This window comes from Botryllus schlosseri, chromosome 3, assembly GCF_051294905.1.
Source record: "Botryllus schlosseri isolate E-star chromosome 3, Bs_hap1, whole genome shotgun sequence".
Lineage (NCBI taxonomy): Eukaryota > Metazoa > Chordata > Ascidiacea > Stolidobranchia > Styelidae > Botryllus > Botryllus schlosseri.
Window position 1 is genome coordinate 37679086 of NC_137238.1, and position 19873 is coordinate 37698958.

The window sequence follows — 19873 nt, forward strand, 5'->3', positions numbered from 1 at the left end:
ATTCGTTGTCATAAAAGGTTTTCCAGCGAAGAATGAATGGAGACGTCGATTTCTACAGAGGTTGGGATGATTACGTGAATGGATTTGGCGATTTGCAAGGGGATCATTGGTTGGGTATGACTCGTTATATATACCTTTTGCCGGCTTCATCTCATGAATAGCACCTATCCACACATCGTGGCTGACAGGATGAGCAGCACGTCAAACGTTATAGGCGTTGTTCAATATCACAGATATCGTTGTTGAATAACACGTCATCTAGTTGTCCGGTTGTAACGGGAGCGCTGAGACTAAATGAGCTGATTATGCAATCAGAATAAGTCTGACTTTGGCCCGATTTGTATATATACAAATTAACATTTATCCTAAACCTGTTTTCTCGGTGTGTTGTGGCAGTAACTATCTAGCAAAGATGGAGATTTATGGTATTTACGTCAATAATAAGATAGATAAATTGATACTATATCAGCATTACACCCATAGGTGGTAAAAGTAATCGAGAATGCTACTTAAGTAGAAGTAGTAGTGTTAAAAGCAACCTACACATACTTCAGGTCGAAGTAAAATTGGCTGACTTGAAATCTAGCCAAGTATGTAAGGAGTTGTGAAAACAGTGATGTACGTTCTCATGGACTGTCAAAAGCTGCAAATTAAGCTGTGTGAGCTTGATTCATATTAATGCATTCCAGGAGGTATAAATTTTCGATAGTATCAGCATTCGACCTTATCATGGGAGGGATGCAAATGATAGTTTTGCTATGGTGAAGCAAATCTAATTTTTCGTTTACTCGAACACCACGTTTCAGAAAGCGTCATAGCATGATGTGATAGGCCCCGTATCATCGTAAAAATGCGATATACTGTATATAATTTCCGGAAAAGAGAGGCAATACACGCGCTAGATTTTAAACTTGGATTTGCTTAATTTCTATGGAAATTGAACTCTTTTTGGCACTTCGTGAAAACAGCGTCGAAATTCCTCAGTCCCTCTTTCTAATTGAAGGAATATAATATTTCTACTTGACTAACTGAAAATTACGAAAAGTAAGTTACGAAGTGGAAGTAGCAGGAAATTAGATTTATTCGAGCAAGTACCGCAAGTAGTGAAAAATTACTTCGAAAAAGTAGAATTACTTCGTTACCGACCAACTCGAATTACACCATATTGCATACCAAATGTGGTCAAAGTAGCGAAGAAAGCAACGTATGTAGAAGTAGCGACGAAAAACTCCACTAAAGTACGAGTAGAAGTAGTGCTTTTCGAAGCAGATCAAAACTACTTCCAGAAATAGTGGAATTGGCCATCTTTGAATACTACTCAATTAATAAGTAAGTAGTTGGAACAAGTTTTTATGAACTGTCAAAATCCAGAAACTGAACTGTGCGAAGTATGCAGATAGCTGGATTCGTGCTGCTACAGCATAAGATTTGTTCCCACATCATGTGATACAAATGATAGTTTTTCTGTACTACAGTGGTTTCAATTGCATGCCTCATTAGCAGCCTGTTTACTACACTCTGTACCAGGAGTTGGCAACCTTTCGTATACAGCGTGCCAAAATATGTGATTGTCAAAATATTAACAACTGAAGTGCCAAGCATTTTTATTTGTGTCATATTTATCGTTTTTTGACTTTTTTGAAAGTGTCCTTGGAGGACGCCCAAATGTCCTCTCTTTTAAGAATTTGCCCGCATTGTTGAAAATTTTGGTAAAATGTAGGTGAACATTCAACTGAGATATAGGAAAGCCAACTCTCACGTTCGTGTTTTCTTGCAGGCCTAGAAGCAATGCACCAACTGACAAAGACAGAGAACATGGAGTTGAAAATCAAAATGATCACGAGAGACGGAATTTATTGGTTCGCTAAATACAGGTGAACATCATTTTTTATCTGCTCATAATAAATGAAATGCGACTTTCTCAAAAATGGATTGCACAGATTGTGAACTTGCAAGGCCAACAAAAAATGTGATTAGGCTGGCCGCAACACTTGAGATGTTATAACTAAAATATCAGTTCTGGAGCATTGGCAGATCCATGAGCCAGTCACATATACAGTCATAGAATATTTTGCGAAAGATTATTCATAAGTTAAAATTTTCCACACGCTGCGCGTATCATGTTGTCACTCGATTTTTTTTAATATTGTTACCCCTTTGTGAAAATCAAAGAACTCCGAATGTATCAGATTGAGTCTAACTATATTCGCGATTACGAGACAAAGTGTCCTTTAACATATGCGACCTTGCGTTTGCGCTCGCAGAAAGACCGTCTACTATGAAACCTATAGGCACAAAATCATTGACGCATCTTGGTCGAAGCTTTCGATGTCCAGGCACCGAATAGCCTAGTTCTGGCAAACTGAGCCCAACGATAAACAGCAAGCGCGCAATATAGTCAAGTGACAATATTATTGACCTATGAACTTCAAAACATTTTCGCGCCTCGCGCGGCTAGTGGCCTGCGTAATAGTTCGTCAATCGAATGTGGCCCTTTGGCTGAAAAGGTTGGCCGGCCACCCCATGCGGTAGAGCGTACGGGCCTGTTTGCATTCCAATCAACAAGATATGTTCGGATTTCGTAGTAAAACTCGTAGTAAAGACGGTATGATGAGAGAGCTATAGCAGCTCAATTAATATGTAAAAATACCAGTAGTTGCTTTCGTAGTTGAAGATGTTTCTGACCGCCTGTTGAGAATCCCGGCACTAGACCGTTCATTGTCTTTACCATGTCAACACAACAAATAAGATCAACTAGAACTATCTTTTCACGAAAGTATCGGTGAATACCATTTTACCATTCAGCTCCTTCCGCATTGGCCCCGGCTCCGACAACTACCGACTGCACGCACCCAAATCCGGATCCTCCGGGAATTCAACCAGAGATGGTATCGCAACTCACAACAACCAACAATTCTCAACGAAGGACGCGGATCACGATTCTTATTCGGTAGTGAATTGCGCTTCTAGCCGCGAAGGAGGCTGGTGGTATGATGGGTGCGCCCACAGCAACCTGAACGGGAACTTCCACAAAACAGGCGCGAAGGGATTCTGGTGGGGCCAATCCAACCTCCTGCGATTCTCGGAGATGAAGATGAGGAAGAGACCGTGAAAATGACTTTCTGTGACGTCACTACACCTTCCGATCATGAATGTGGGATTGAAACTGTGTAACTCATTGATTTGTTCTGCTGTCTGTGAAAACACACAATACCCTCCGTCCGTTTGACGTTTTGTTAGGTATGTACATTGTACACGTGATAATAATGAATGGCTAATATTGTGTGATGTTTGTACAATAGGGCCGATCAAAAATACCTTCTTTTTTATTCTACTGGGTGGCTACTTGATAAAATTGCTACGTTGCATAAAAAGAACACTGAATCTGGCCTAATTTGAAAAAGTGGAATCAATGAAATGAGAGGAAAAAATTTTGGGTTTGAAAATACATGGAGTATTTTTAGTGAGGATTGATTTCATATAATATAATTACATACTAGCAGTAAGTCGACTATTTTTTCATATCCAAAACATTCCACTATAATAACTCCGCTTCTTCTAGTTGGAATTGAGCCAAATTTTCTATGAATCATATTTTTACGTAATCTAACAATATCATGAGGTAGCCGGTATATTTCGAAAGTCTCTATTTGTAATTAATCCAAAAGATTTCTCTTAGCATTGCTTTCTACTGGTTGGAATTAAGCCAAATTTAAGTTCCTTTAGATAATCTAACAATTTTAATAAGTAGCCTCTTTTTTGAGATTCTGTCTTCATTTTGGGAATTTTTTTGGTAAATGTAGGGCAAATTCGACTAAGACAACAGTAAATCAGCACTAAAGTAACGCTCCGGCGACTATTTCGGTAGCTGAGCAGGAAAGTTGACCTTTTTTCTGGTCAACCACCTGATATGATGTGAAAGCAAAACTGTACCTCTACATAAGCGTTTATCTGTTGATTCTTTACCAGCTTGTATCTAGCTAGACGTGAATTCGTAGGTTCTCTATCAGATAGTATGTAGACGTGAATTCGTTTATTCTCTATAAGCTATTTGTGAGCGGTCGTCGATGTGCTCGTAATAAAAACTGAATGCTTTTACTTGTGAAATATCAGACTGACAAGACAGATATTTGATTTAAAGTTCTAAGATTATAGTAACGTTATCGTATTGGCGGCCTGTCTCGTCTATCTGTAGCATCGTTATATGAGGCCAGTAACTGCCTGTTATCTGCCTAACTAAATAAATTTCAACTGAAGTAGAAGTAGCAATTTTCAAGGTATGTCAAAACTATTTCAAGTGGAAGTAGAAATATAAGTTGATAACTACTCGAGTAAATTGAATAAGTGATCTCCGTCGAACAGGAGTTAGTTCTCAAGCAGACATGTACCGGTAAGTAACGCAAATCTGTAGTGAAGTATATGTAGCACTTTCCAAGGCGTTGTATAACTACTTCGAGCAGAAATAGGCAACATACAGAATTCACTGACATTGCTGTATATATTTCAGCGGCAAGCACCGAGACGTTTTGGTGCAACCACATGTGATTGACGAAGAAAAAGAATAGGCACTCAACATCAGCAAACGGTGCATTGATTTAATTCTTGCAGAGTGAATTTTTACTGAACGCTATTTGTAATGCTCGTTTTAAATTGTTGCGGTTTCTTTATTCCTGTGATACCATTCTTAAATTTAATCAATTTTTTGCACATGGACTGTTCCATTAGCTTCGAGTTGTCCCAACAGTTGCATTGTCATGTCCACAGTACGTCGAGCGTGTCCATAGGGAGTGACGTCAGGTCCACAGTACGTCAGGCGTGTCCATAGGGAACCACGTGACGTCCAGGCTAGGTCAGACGTGTCCATGACGAGTCTCTCCATGTCCACAGCACGTCGTTGCGGACGTTCCACGATTCCACCGGAAGTCAACTGGACATCGAGTGTTTGCTGGGAATCCTCGCATTAACAGTGTTATAACAGGATTCAACGCATGATCTGATGGATTTGGTGAATCTATTAGAAACAGATCATGATCATGATTAGAATTACTGAATTCGCAAAAAAAAACTTGGAAATGGAATGGAATTGTGAATGAGAAATAAATACGGCAAAATCAAGTTCAGTTCGTATCAAATCACAGTGCGTTGAAATGCTAAAATTGATTTCAGCTTCAAATTATTATTGCTGTTGGTTCAAAATATGGTATTCGCCCGGACGCCTGTGCCCGACAACACTATTCCGCGCTAGCTGAAACGGCTTCGGCGTTGTACTAACGCACGGCTAATATATTATAGTCACAATTACTACTATGATTGTAAGTACAGTGTAAGTAATGCGATGGTGGCTTGGCACTGGATTTCCCTGCGCGAGAGGGATATTCTTGTCAACTCGCTGCAAAATGCTACGGCCAACGAGGTATTTTAAGAAAAACAATATGTTAGATTAGAATAGGAACGTACGACTTTTTCACAAATTAGATTAGAATTAGAGCAGTGGTTCTCAACCTTTTTCGCCTCGCGGACCGGTAAACTTAAAAAAAAATGTCTAGCGGACCGGTGAACTTTCAAAATTGAAATGAAGCCAAAATGTAAAGTATGCAACTGTTTTTAGCATTATGTGGTGAGAGTGACATTTAGAGGGTTTTTGATCGTATTTAAATATATTCATGATTGCATCTATGTGCTTTTTCATGGTAGTGAGTCTGCCTAGTCGAGGAAAAATTGCCCTGTTCAGATAAACGTGCTTCCGCCGAGAGTCATTTACAGTCTTTCGCGCCGAAGGCCGTGGATTTAACCGACCAGGCCAACTCTAATAATACTCTTCTCTTTGACAATATCGAGAGAAGAAACGTATCGGAGTCGAACCAATCACCTTGTCAAGCTACCTTGCTCATTGCCCACTGCCACCAGACGCAAGCTACTCTGGCAACTACGAATGCATCGTCCGCATGCGGCCAGCGTGTTGGTGACCCCTGCTCTATATGATGTTGTTATCACAGGCTCGGGTACAAAAATAGCGTAACTCGCACGCTTATTTGTGCGGTGTTAGGGCTGGTGTCGGCTTTCTTATACAAAACTAAGCTCCATGATAGGGATCTTGATGGATATGCCAGGATAATGGCTAACGATATGTATAATATGCTATTGCCTGAAGCAATTGTACATCTGTTTGAAACCACAACTAGTCAGGTCATCTTACGCAGCCATGATTTTCACGTAATTAGGTATGCTTCTTTCACGTCAATTTGAAACATCTCTACGTGCTAATCTTCGATATAAGGACTTTCATAGAACAGTATGACCAACAACAAGTCATATAAGATAACTGTAATCGGTTATATGACGTCTAGAACGGAAGATACAATGGTTTATATTTCAAGCGGTCACTCACGCGAACATCATTACGAATTCAATTTTGCGGGAAACGTTTTTGCGTGTTCAATCTGCATTTCAAGCAGGATATATACATTGCAACATTAGGTTATACATGGTCTGGCGGCAAGGGATTCTGGTGGGGGAGCCGCTGAATAAAATTCACTTGTGGACATTGAAAGTCATAGCATTTCCAACCAATTGAACTGGGGTCCTATTCGTTTATTCTGTGTCACAAAATTGAATTTGGAAGCAAAGGCATACCACGAGTTGGTTGAGATTGAACCTTATCAACAACTTCCTCCAGCGATTGAGCACTTAACTGATGCAGAGTTGGAAGAATGCCGCGAGAAGACTCTGATTTTGCTTCATTCATGCTACAATCAAGCAGTGGAACGACATGTAAAGCTCGTAACATAAGCATCAGCACAAGTTTCGGGATTTGAAAGACGAGATGGCCTCGCAATTGCCAAAAAATTAAGTCTCGTAAACTGATGAAAAAATTTGATACAAAAATGCATTTTCAATAAGTCGTTAAATGTGAGTGTTTCATTATGATGTTTTGAACCGATTTTAAAAGGACTGTGTTGTGAATATATTTGTATTATGGGCCCAATATTCGGTATTGTCAGTGTGTTACTTTTGGATTCAAAAAACTGATGACAGATCACAATTCGTCAGAATAAATGCTGAATTTCAACAAAAATGTGCGTATATATTGTTTTTTGGCTATCACTCATTTTGTGTTCACAATAGAGAAAACTTTGTTCTTAAGACAGTTAGAAACATGATGCTTCCGCAGATTTTGAGCTATATATCATGACTCTATGACCAGCGGTAGCCGAGATGGGCCATTTTACCCCCCCCACGCGCAGAAATTGGGGGGTTGCCGGCTGGAAAATGGGGGTAATACCCTGAAGTCACTTTTTATTGAAGTTTTAGGTCATTTGTCAGGATTGAGGAAGCACTTTTTTGATTTGAAAAAAAAAGTCGTTTCCACTCCACCCTACTATAGATCTCTCTAACGACATCCCTACCACCCATTAACCCCACAACAAAAACACATCGACCATTTTCTCTTTCCACGTTTCCACAAACGGCGACTATCGGGAGTCGAACTCAAAAGCGTCACACTTCGACGGTAGAAGCAAAAACTCTTTGAGAAAAGACGAAAAAGCGGCAAAAAACAGCTCATTCCATTAAAGAACCAATGCAACTATCAGGCAGCGACAGTTTCGGCCGCTGACTACAACAGAGCTGTTACAAAAGTCATTACCGAATATGCTCAGTGTGTAATTAAATCGTGATATACGAATTCAAACAGCAAACCAACTATTTGTATCAGACACTCAGAAACTGAATGCAAGTCCAAGATGTCAGCAGAAAAACATTAGTCAACCAAAAAGGTCCGCTCCCAGATAGAAACGATGTAACGACGCCGGTACGAAGCAAGAAAAATGAATGAGAGTAATCCACACAAACACAAAACTATTCAGGATAAGAGCGCAACTATGTACAAGCCAGTCCGCGAATACCATCGACCGCACTGCGCAGTCAAGATGAGAGCCCGACCGGCAATATCAAGTCCATATCACACCTTTTTGATCACGTAGCCACCATTACAATTAACCAAATGTCGTGAATGTTTCCTATAGTTTGAAGTGTTCTAGTCTATTTCATGTCCAAGCCTATCGCAATGGCTGTAAAGCTGATCGAATAAATGTTCTAAGGAATTTGAAATACGCGATACGCTACATTACGTATTTCTTTAAATGTCTGTTGAATACATCAGGGTTATCAGTATTGGCCTTCAGTGAAACAATATCACACAACGTTAATCTGCAACAGATAGAATATTGATCATTTCTTATAAGGTAGTGGTGTCCAGATGTTGTCTTTCTAGTTTATTTCACGCTCAAGCATTACAACGGCTGTAAAGCCATCTAAATAACTCTTCTGACGGCGCATCAAGCTAAATTTCATGCTTTGGGGAATGTAGGTTATATATATTTGCTGATTTTTCGTTTAAAGTGCTAGTTGTCTATGTAAGCGCCTCAAAAACGTGACGTGACACCGGTCGGGCCCTAGTCAAGCTCCGCGTAAAATATCGAATGTCGGGTATTGAAGACAGATATAAAAAGTCCGAAACGGTCTGAAATCACGCGCCGCAAGCATCGCTGGTCACAAAATGCGTACCGCGCCCGGAAAACGCAGACTTTCCGGTCCGCGAAAACCAGAAAACAAATAGGCTCGACCGATTGTCCTCGGCTTTTACAAAATCGGGTAGAAAAAACAGGCGGGCCTCGCATTAAAAATAACCAAAACGTCGCAAACACAGTGATGATTCAGCCGGTGGGTGCGTGGGGTCGTCATGCATCATGTTGTTGCATGACCCGGGTGGGTGAGACTGGCAGACAATTACCAAAGAATTCCAACTTCTATTTACATTTCGGAAAACGACAAAAAGCATTCTTTTCAAAGTCATATGTAACGCAGCGAAGCCCGCGATGTCGAGTATGGGCATAAAAACGCATATTTTCACCCGAGAGATGGTAAGCGGGCGGAAAAAGGGGGGCGAAATTCGCAGCAGCCCCCCGATTTCAAATCGGCAGCAGCAGCAGAGAATTGTTATTACATCACAGCAGGTTATCATCATCGAACACAAATTTTCGGGAAAAGCGCAAGGTCGTAGAAATCAAACACAGATTTTGATGTCGAAACAAAAATCGCGTCAGATTCACGATGTCTCGGGGCCGTTGTTACAAAAAACGGTCTATGGTCGGGTAATATTTGAAGCTTTTTGCCAAAAAAAAGATTTCGACAAAATTTTTCAGGGTTTTCATAACGGAAACAGTCAATATACGATCATTTTGCGCAAAATCAGGTCGACATTTTAAAACTTTCCAACATTTCTCCAAATTGGGAGAAGACTGGGGGGGAGTGGGGGTCTTTTTTGGAAGGCACAATCATTATGTCATTGCTACGTCGCAAATTATTTTGCGGGAGACAAAAGTCATTGTTTCAACACGACAATGGTGGGTTCAGGGGTGCCTCTTTTTAGACGAGGTCGTGGTCTTGTCATTGTTACGTGAAAAGTTTGCTTGACTGAGACACAAAAGCGATTGTTTTTTGACAATAGCGTCATTTACTGGGTCAAGTGGGGCACCTTTCACTGTATGGAGATTGTTACCTTTTTTCAAGGTGTGATCATAGTCTGGCCACATGGAGTTTTGTTGTTCAAACACAGCATTTGTATTAACGTGGGGCTAAGGTGGGTGCCCCGACTACGTCTCGTTAAGAGGTATCGTGACGGTTTCTCCTTTCCTGGGCCTGGTCTCGGCCAACGTCAGTTTCTTGATCTCGACCTCGTCAGACTTCGGTTTGTTGGCAGCAGGAGATGCTGGGGAGGGGGGCCGGGGAGGTTCAGGTTGAGCGGGCAAATTCAAACTCTCGTCAGCAATCAGCTGTTGATCGGAGACCTCGAACTTTCCGAAAGCCTTGTTCGATTGGCTGCTCCTGTGAGCGGCGTTCTTGCTGGCTTTGGATCGACGGCCGGGTCTCGGCCGGTTCACCTCGTCCTCAGTCTGGGTGAAGATCAGTAATTTAGTTTAATTTAGAATAAAGTTGGATACTAATTAGTGCTAATTACTAGTTGAAAGCTGCATGAGTAACGTAACCCGGCGTCTATGACTCTGGACATCATTAATCCAAAAAAATATGGTAATTATCATGACGAGGATTTCGGATTGCTGAATTCTAATCTTTGCTCCATGAACACAAAACTTGAACCCCCGCACTGTGACATTTCCAGGATATGAAGCAAAATTATGACTCAAACCCACCATTTTCCTTGGGTCTCGCGCGTCTTTTGGCTTCCCGTCTTGAAAGAAAGATTGCACAGACGACAAGAGGCTTAGTCGACCCTCGGTTTGGGACTCCTGAAACAAAACACGTGCAGATTCATCCTCGACCCCGAATTATCACCCGGTTTTCACCCACCTTCACTTTCTCCATGGGTATAAACTGGCTTTTCTTGGGAGCCTCCCCTGTCTTGTGTGCGCCACGAACCAGCGATGGGACCGGGGGCACTTTCTGGGGGGCCGACACTCCGACAGTGGGTGAACGGCCTCTGAGTTGTTGAGCCCCGGTTTGGAATTCGGCCCCGAAAGATGGTTGGGGTGCTGAAATAGAAACGGGGTCATTTTAGGGTTCTTAGAGTGTAAAATGTAGACTCAAATAGATATTTCCTTAAATACGGAAAATGAACACATCGCCTTACATACAGAAATGGGTCAGACTCACCCTGGTTCGGCTGCTGCATCCGTTGGGGTCGAAACGGGGGCCTGTTCGGGGCCATCTGTTGTTGCTGGGTCATCGGCTGGTAAGACTGGGGCACGAAGCGTTGTTGGGGCATCTGCATTCTGGGATTCTGCTTGCCCATCATGTCCAACGGGGGCCTGACCAGCCCCATCTGTTGTTGCGGGGCCATCTTGTTGCCCCACTGCATCATGCTTCTCGGCCCCATGTTGGGGTTGAACGACATCTGATTGTCGGGGGTTCTCGATGGGAGAAACCCGCTCGATTGCGGGCCTCCCAACGTTTGGTTCATATCGCCTGGAATAGGAGTAAAGAATGGAAAAATTGCAAAATAAAACAAACAAAATAATCCACGAAAAATCAATAAATGTCCAAAAAAGTTTGAACCCACCTGAAAAGGGCCGTGACAAAATCCCCTGAACCTGGTTATGCCGATACTGGTTCATCTGCTTGGCACGTTCCACTTGGTCCACGGCCTGGAACGTCTTCACCCCGCCAGACCCTTGTTGCGAGAAGTATCGAGCCCCAGGCTGGGGCTGAACCCCGTAGTTCGGCGTCTGCCCCATCATAAACTGCTGCTGGAACTGGGTGATTTTCATCGCGACCTCCTGACTGGCAGTGCCCTTACCCACCGGGTACTGGGGCATCTTCTGGGTGAACTGGGACTGTTGCATGGGGCTAAACTCGTCGGCGCGTCTCTGCTGGGTAGGGGGCGCGATTGCGGCAAAGCCGGGGTTTCCGGACGGCGCCACTATGTTGCCAGAGGCCCCCATCACACCCTCGGGCGACAGGGGGGTGGTGTCCTTGTTCAGCATCGTCTGTAAAATGGTAATTAGGATGTCATTTCAATTTGATTCAAGGAGACCAGCCCCTATAAAAATGAAAAATTATCAGCATTTTTAATCCATTATTAACAAGGTACCTCTATAGTTTTTCGGGTATGTAGCAAATTTTTCAAACAAACCTGATATGGTGGAGGCTGGTAGGCTGCCTGCCTGGTCTGCTGTGGCGCTACGGCCCCGTAGAAGCCCGTGATCTGATTTGTAGGAAACTGATTGCTGGCCCTTTGCTGCGGCATGTAGATAGGACCAGCCGCGACTGGCGAGAGGCTGCCAGCGCCCGTAGACATCGATCGGTGGGACACGCCAAGCCCTGAAAGACACATTATTTTATAGTTCCCTTTCAAGTTCAACTCCAAGTGACTGAAATTTTACCAACAAATTTCAGAATATGGAAAGAAGAGAGATTCCATGCCCAAATTCTAGCTTAAAAACACTGTAAAATTCAAATCCGATGCAAATCAAGGTTTTTTATCTCAAAATCGGAGGAGTTAGCGATTCTGACGGGACAAACCTTGCGCAGCAGCGTACGGGTTCCTGTTTGTGATCGCGTGAGTTTGTTGTTGTTGGGGTTTCAATGACACCGTGTTAGAAGGCTGAGCTTTCACTGAAAAATCACAACACACTTCAATAATGGGTAGTAGTTGTTGATCGCAAGTTCAGACGGCAGCTCGAAAGATCTGTTGTCAGACAGAGTTTACATAAGGCGGGGGTTCTTGAATTCAATCCAGCGACTACAGCTTGTAGCCTACCTCATAGGCCTGCCGTTGCAGAGGGCCCATTTTCTGCCCATTGTGAATCATGAACAGTAAAATAAAACAAATAGGTTGACATGGTGTTATGTTCAACATACCGCAATATCCTAACTGAAGCAAGACTATGTGGGCATTGTATGGTTCTTACATCAAGAAGCGCATGATGAAAAATTGTGATATAGACCAGTGGTTCTCAACCGCCGGTCCACGGACCGGCACCGGCCCGTGACGACATTCCTGCCGGTCCGCCAGGTAAATTACGATTTTATACCTTAATTTCTAAAATCTAGATGCAATGTTGAAGGCTGGTCCATTGATAAAATAAAGAAAACATCAAATTTTAAACTGATTCAGAACTTCGAGAGGTAACATAGGTCTGGAAGCATGTTCGATTTGACTTAAAGTTCAGGACGTGTCATTTGACGACATGCGAGCGACAAGTATACAGAACAAATACCAGCTGACTCGTCGCTAAACAGCGCAGTTTGCGCGATCGTTCGTTTTCGATTCATTCGTTTGTGCATGTCCCCCGTAACTGGGGCACCCCAAAACGTCCAATTGGAGAGGAGCAGAGCTTGAAAGGGGCCCAAAATCATTTTGCAAATGAACATAAATCATAGCGTATTTAAAAAAAAAACTTTTACATCTTTTTAATTCGTTTCGCGCTTTGCCCGACTTGGTGTCACCGAATGTCTTGCTTATTAGGTGCCCGTCTCCAAGAAATACTCATGATTAAGAGAAATAGGCATTTCGGCGTCAGGCATTACCGCGCCACTATGTACCAACGCATAATGAAGTTTAGGCTAACATGGGACTCAGAAAGGTGTGCTAAAAGTCGGCAGCGAGAAAACCGATTCAGTCATGAATGATCGAAAATTTTCGCTATTGCTGCGATTAAGCTACATAAATTCTCTGTTTTACTTTAGACAGAGTAGAATGAAAGTGCTCACAAGTACGGGTGAAAACATCCACCCAACTGTGGGGCTAAGGAAGGAGCCCCCGGAAGTTTGGCTTATCGCACTGTAGGGGCCCAAGACCAACGTTTTTAGGTTTGGCTGACGAAATGCTTTTCGGCCCGGATTTGTGGATGGCCGGTATAGTTGTAAGGTGTATTCGTGTGGCGCGTTGTATTCGTAGTTGCCAGAGTAGCCGCGTCTGGTGGTAGTGGACAATGAGCAAGGTAGCACGGTAAGGTGCTTGGTTCGGCTCCGAAATGCTTCTTCTCTCGATATTGCCAGAAATAACAATATTATTCGAGTTGACGTGGTCGGTTAAATCCATGGCCGTCGGCGCGAAAGACTGTAAACGACTCTCGGCATTAGCACGTTTATCTGGACAAGGCAATTTTACCTCGACTCAGCACACTCAGAACCATAAAATCACATGGATGCAATCATGAAGATAATTAAAGTTACGATCAAAACCCTCTAAATGCCACTCACCCTCTAAATGTCACTCTCCACCACCATATAATTGCAAAAAACGGTTGCATACTTTACATTTTGGTTTCATTTCAATTTTTGAAAGTCCACCGGTCCGTCAGACATTTTTTAAACATTTCACCGGTCCGCGAGGTGAAAAAGGTTGAGAACCACTGATATAGACAACATTGTCAGAATGTAGCAACACGGTTTGTTACCAGCAGTGTACGCAAAACTTCAGTGTTGCCATCCAACAACTGCTGCTGTTGAACGTTCTTTCTCCATTTGTGGCAAGCAGACATGGGGTAATCGTGATTAGTAATCGTAATCGATTACGACGATTACAGCATTTCCAAGTAATCGTAATCGCAATCGATTACATTCGAAAAAAATCCAAAGTAATCGTAATCGACTACTTCACATATCTAATCGATTTCTTAATGAAAGAACGATTACTTTTCATTTGTGCAATGCCCATGACATGAACTGAACTATGAACATTCATGAGCAACGAAGAGTATGATTTAAAACAGGATTTGGATAGCAGAAATGTCGGGTTTTCAAACGCCTCTATACTCATTATTGCGTCACAAGTATTAGCCTGGTTCTTGATTGCGTAACAAATTATCCGCACGTAGTAAATAGATATTCGATGTAAATAATGTAGTACTGTGATTGTAAGAACACCCGCTGTGGATTATGTCACTGCACACGCCACTACCTCGCAGCAGGATAATAATCACCACATGGCCTAGTTTCGAATAGTAACGTATATGTACAATTGTACATTGTACAATGTATAGATCAGAGGTCTCGAACTCAAATGTGCTCGCGGGCCAGTTTTCCAGTTTTGACGACGCCGCGGGCCGCAGCCTTTATAGGGGTATTCTATGTCTTTCCAAGTATAGGCCTTATTTGGCAGGAATAAATTGTTCTATTGAAAGTAAGCCGATCCACCGGACTACTGACAATAAACACACATCATCAAAATGTAATTTACTCTTGTATCAATTTAGGACTGACACGAAAAGAATCATCACATTTATAACTATTTGAATAGAATTGTTGTTGTATTGATAAATATTAATTTTAAGATATAGAGACCATATGGGCGGACAAATGTATGATGCCATGATAAAAGCTATCGGGTTATAATTTTTCAGCTACTATGCATATTTTGAATTTAACAGATTGATAATACAGACTGATATGATACCAAAACATTTTCAAGTTGATCATTGCAATTCCAATCCAGGATACGAGTATACTTCTGATAAGTAGGGTATTAATCTCATGGCCAAATCTCTTCAAATATAGGAGCAGAATTTTTTTAAATATAATAGAAATATGTTAATGGATGTGTCCTAGTGATTTTAATGTCGGAACGCCGAACGGCCCATTGCTGTGACATCGTCGGAGTGTACCACTACGGTACTCGCTACCTTTAAGTGACCTTAATAACATGGTTTAGCGACCGAAGATGTAACTAACAGATTGCCGATGGTTGCCATAACTACTTGCTCAGTTAGTGAAATACCAAGCTGCGACCTTCTGATCTATTACTATTACCCTGACACCCGATTAGTTTTTGCGTCCATGTTTCTAACAAATTCACGGCATCCCGAGTCATTTCCATTTTGCCATCGAGTTAGCCCGAGTCTGAGTTATTCTAGGAAAGGTCGCGTCCAAGTCCAACTCACAAATTTCAGTCACCAATCGTCTAAGGGTCAGGTTTTGTCATCATGAATTGGAAATGTGGGGAAATAGTGAATCTTCCACTGCATGGTGGCGTTTGCAATTGATGTGATAGTGAAGTTTGATGAATAGTTTAAGGCTTTCGGAGCAATTTAAGAGGGAATTTTCACTTTATAACCTGAAAAGATATATGTGACTCTTATATATTGTGAAATTAATAAAAAATCTAAAATGTCGTCGCGGGCCGCACAAAATGTTCTGGCGGGCCGCGTGTTTGAGACCTCTGGTATAGATGTTTTGTTATGCTTAGGTAAACGCAATATGACCGTAGCTGATTGGCGAGCGGTAGGCCTATTTGCGTATACAATCGACAACGATTTGAAATTTTGTACCCGTCAAATTAAACATGACAATTTCTACATCGAACCATTAAAACCCAGGCTGCTGATAAAAAAATCATAACCGAGCCGTTATTTTCCGTTACTCGTATAACGGCAGATCGAAATATATGTATTAAGTGGACTGCAGTCAGAAGCTGATGTTTACCTTATCATATTCTCATACGGCCCTACTTAAAACGGGCAACAATTGTTCTTTTGCAATTTTATACTCATCATTCGGATATGCCACTAGCCATCCGCTTACACACCATGTTAGCGTGGATTTCAGCTAGAATCAGTACCGAAACAGCACTTCGCCACCGCCATTCTCACAAATCGGGATCTTGTGCTCCCCATAAGGCGATCAATAAAGCTTGTGGCAGGCGAAGTCCCCCTGTACCCCCACTTAAAGGCCGGGCTTTTCACAAGAACTGGAAAACACGATTTGATGCGATGGATCCGCTGTGAATTTGCTGTCAAGTCGCGCCAGGCGCGAATATTTAGGCACATAATTTACGACTATAACTTTATTGTATGTTGTTAACTCGTGACCTCCTGTCTGCTATATAGTCAGCAGATATTGGAGTCGCCCAAACGTAGCGGACGAAAAGAAAACTAAACGAAAAACTTTTGTGAGACGCACCAAAAATTGTCATTAATGCACGTGGTTCATCATTTTCCTCAGTGAGTGCCCCCGGTGGCATTTATATTGTGGGGCTGAGATTGAGAAGACTATTCTTCGTGACCATCCAGCGCGGCTATGGACAATGGACAAATACACAATGTTTCGGCCAATGTAGCATGTCTTGTTGTGTTGCGGCGCGGTATTGGCTGGCACCGAAATGCCTATTTCTGTGTGAATCATGCCATGGTATATTATGTCATACACAGGAAATGACGTCATTATATCTTATTAAAAATAAAGACTTTCTCTCATGAGGCCTTTTCATCGCATTGTTGTCTTCCAAAGATAACTTCTCAGAAGCAAAATGAATGTAATCGTGAGTAATCGTGATTACTTTATTAAAGTAATCGTAATCGACTACTCGCGGATTTTGCTGTAATCGTAATCGTAATCGATTACATTCATGAAGTAATCACCCCATGTCTGGTGGCAAGCTACTTAGTAAGGACAGACACTTTCTACCCGAGAATCTAGGAAAGTATCTTTCGTTATACTACTACAAATTGCAATTATTTCTACCATACTATGTGATGCGACTAATAGAATATTTCGTAGGTCCAGTTTTCGTTAAAATAACGTTTTTTCATGTAAAAAGTTGTCAAAGTTTACAGGCTAAACTACTTTTGTAAGGACAGATCTCCCGTGGTTTTGGCGGTAAATCATGAAATGAGAGTGCCGAAACATTTCGCCAAGATCACCAGTTCTAAAACTCACCCGCCGGCGTATTCACAGAGGTCTGAAGAAACAGCGAGGTCTGATACTCGCGCTGTTGTGGTTGCTGCTGCTGTGAGCCGTACGGATGATGGGCCAGGCTGTTGTAGGTCCCGATCAGCGAGTAGTCTTGCATGTGACCCAGCAGGTGGGCCTGCTGCATTTGTTGAAGATTGTTGTGCAGGGACGTTGAGGATATCGGCTGGTAGTGAGACGCCTGAATAATCAGAGGTTCCAGTTTACATTTTTATAGGCCAAAAACTGATTCTGTAATTGCTAATTTCTAAACAATTCAAAATTTTACCAACTAGTTCCAATCGCTTCAGTTGCTATCTAGCATCGAAATCACGACCGAGCCACAAAAACTGCGGCTTTCGGGTCAGAATACAAGCGATTGTTTACATCACAAGCGATCCGCACTAGTATATGGGGATTATTGCTTTTTTTTCATTTAAAAATCTGTTATTATAGAAGACCCAGTATTTACTTATTTTGTTATAGGAGGTATAGTAGTAGATGGTTAATTTTTCAAGGCCCACGAATTTGGGCCTTGCCTGATTGAAACAGAGTTTCGGGAGCCATTGCGGACCTCAAGTTCAAACCGCAGCTGAACACAGTTGAAACAGACAAGATTTGTGGTTATTATACCGTTCAATTTTGTAATTTTAAGATCCAATATTAGTGTAAATTGTGTAATGAATCTGTGCCGAAGAAAAATGTTCCTATGGCCTTATTTCACCAATAAAATGACTTAAATTTGCAAATTTCAAGCTCACTTGGCCCCAGGATATGGGGATGTAATACCATTTCATTTTGTGATTTTATAATCCAATATGCGCAATGCTCATATATAATCACCAGGTCGTGATTTGAAACGCATACATAATCACTAATCTAAAATTCCATAATGTTACTGTGATTTCAACTATCCAAAATGCAAACCTGTTGAATTTGTTGGATTCTCTGAGCGTGGGGGTCTTGTCGCTGCAGCATCAGGTACGGCGACATCACAGACACGTGCGATTGAGCCGCGACAATGCCGGGAGCTGAGCTCGTCGCGCAGCTAGACTCCTCCCATTCTTCAGACTGCTGAATAAATAGAGATTCCAAACGTTCATTTTAATAAAATTAGTGTATTGAAAAATCTGAAGAATAGCTTGATTGAGCTGCGTCGTGGCAGAGGTGACAGAATATTCCCGGTTGAAAATATCAAATACCTGAGCGTTAGCAGGTTGAGTCTCGGCAGGTTTTGTTTCCGACGTCGAGACGCGACTCGAAGAGTGGAAAGAAAACGGAGCGCTCGATCCGCTCAGGCCTGGAAACAAAATTTCAGGTTCAAACTGTTCGGCACTCAAATCACAGGCCAAATTTTCTCTACGGAAGGACGATTCCGTGCTAATAAATACATCGTCAAGTCAGCAAAATCATTCCACAAATTTTTTTCAGATTTTCAGACTGTGTCCAAATATAGGTTGGAAAAGAAAGAAAATTACCGCGAAAGTGAATAATGGACGTAATCTACTCTGAATCCACACACAGCGATATTTGTGTCACATTTTTTTTCCAAAATTTAATATGGCACAGTCTACTTTTCAGGATTATACCGTTATATATGTTCAAATACAGTTTACAAAAATGAAATTTAATTCATTTCTATATCTGAATTCGCTGCTGAATCTGTTTGATGTTTGGCTGAATTTTTCGCAAAAATCTTGAATTAATATGTCACCTGATGGTTTGTTTTGCGGATTTTCCTTCCCGCGGGGCATAAACGAGGGGGTCGAGTCCCAGGCCTTGCGTGCCGACTCCATCTTCATGTTCAAGTCGCTGGAAGGCGACGCAATCTCGCCCTGTACTTTTGCCTGGTCTGAAACGACCACGGGGTCCAGCCCAAGTGGTTGTTGTTGCGGTTGGTCCTGGGGGTTGTTGGGGTCGGGGGTCGGCCCCACGACGGCTGCGTTGTCCGGCTTTGAGCTCTCATTCATCGAGGGGCTGAGAACGGAGACGATACGGGAAGAAATGGGAAGCGACGAGGGGCGAATAATGCAACAAACACAAATTTATCACAAATAAACGGATTTCAGATTTTTAAACAACAGTATTTACTTATAATTACTACTCATCGTACTATTTCACTGAAATTGTAACTTTTTTACTTAAATTCGGAATTGACTCAACTTTTTCAAAAGGTCCACAAAACCGATCAACTCCATGGAATTTTGGATTTTCAAATACAAATACTCTTATGGAAGAAAATACATGGTATTTACGGTAGGCAAGCCTGTAGTAGTGCTCAACGAAAATAATATTTTTATCGAATCATTTCGATTTTACAGGTTGGAACACAACTCAACAAAACATTATACGGGTAGGCGGTAAAAATTTGAGGGAAAATTTTATTTTCATAAACTCGATACTTTGTGACTGATGAGATGGTGAGATCTGATCAAAAAACGGAAACAATCTGAAATGCGTTGATCTGCGAAATGTTGCCCCGTACGTTCGCCGGCCAACCACAGACAGATCGCCGGCGGAAACGAAATGGGCGCGGTCCCAGAATAAGTGAAGACGCGTCTTCTTACCCAATTCTGCTGTCGCAGTTCGCATTCGCAGATCGAGACGACAGGCTTTGCATCTGGAAACAGAAGTCGTTATTTTAAGGCAAATTCAATTATTATCATCTGAAAGAGCACGAAAATTT

The 19873-nt window shown here is 42.0% G+C and overlaps 2 protein-coding genes across 4 annotated transcripts in view; one reads left to right on the forward strand and one right to left on the reverse strand.

Annotated features, from left to right (window-relative positions):
* LOC145435198 (microfibril-associated glycoprotein 4-like) overlaps positions 1–3218 on the forward strand; it is a 287005-nt gene extending 283787 nt beyond the window's left edge. Inside the window, exons 3-5 of one of the 2 annotated variants that reach the window (XM_080312525.1) lie at positions 18–114; positions 1778–1874; positions 2806–3218. In XM_080312525.1, coding sequence (XP_080168651.1) covers positions 18–114; positions 1778–1874; positions 2806–3112 — 501 coding nt within the window. In that variant the 3' untranslated portion in view covers positions 3113–3218. The remainder of the gene's footprint in view (positions 1–17; positions 115–1777; positions 1875–2805) is intronic. The other variant, XM_080312523.1, reaches the window with a different exon arrangement.
* A 4220-nt stretch (positions 3219–7438) lies between these two features.
* The window catches only part of LOC145435171 (uncharacterized), a 51304-nt gene continuing 38869 nt past the window's right edge, over positions 7439–19873 (reverse strand). The window contains exons 43-54 of one of the 2 annotated variants that reach the window (XM_080312471.1): positions 19755–19807; positions 18902–19164; positions 18390–18487; positions 18115–18258; positions 17176–17389; positions 12040–12132; positions 11651–11838; positions 11078–11504; positions 10672–10983; positions 10369–10550; positions 10212–10307; positions 7439–9953 (exon numbers count right to left, since the gene is read on the reverse strand). In XM_080312471.1, the coding sequence (XP_080168597.1) occupies positions 9654–9953; positions 10212–10307; positions 10369–10550; positions 10672–10983; positions 11078–11504; positions 11651–11838; positions 12040–12132; positions 17176–17389; positions 18115–18258; positions 18390–18487; positions 18902–19164; positions 19755–19807 (2370 nt within the window). In that variant the 3' untranslated portion in view covers positions 7439–9653. Of the gene's footprint in view, positions 9954–10211; positions 10308–10368; positions 10551–10671; positions 10984–11077; positions 11505–11650; positions 11839–12039; positions 12133–17175; positions 17390–18114; positions 18262–18389; positions 18488–18901; positions 19165–19754; positions 19808–19873 lie in introns of both variants that reach the window. The other variant, XM_080312470.1, reaches the window with a different exon arrangement.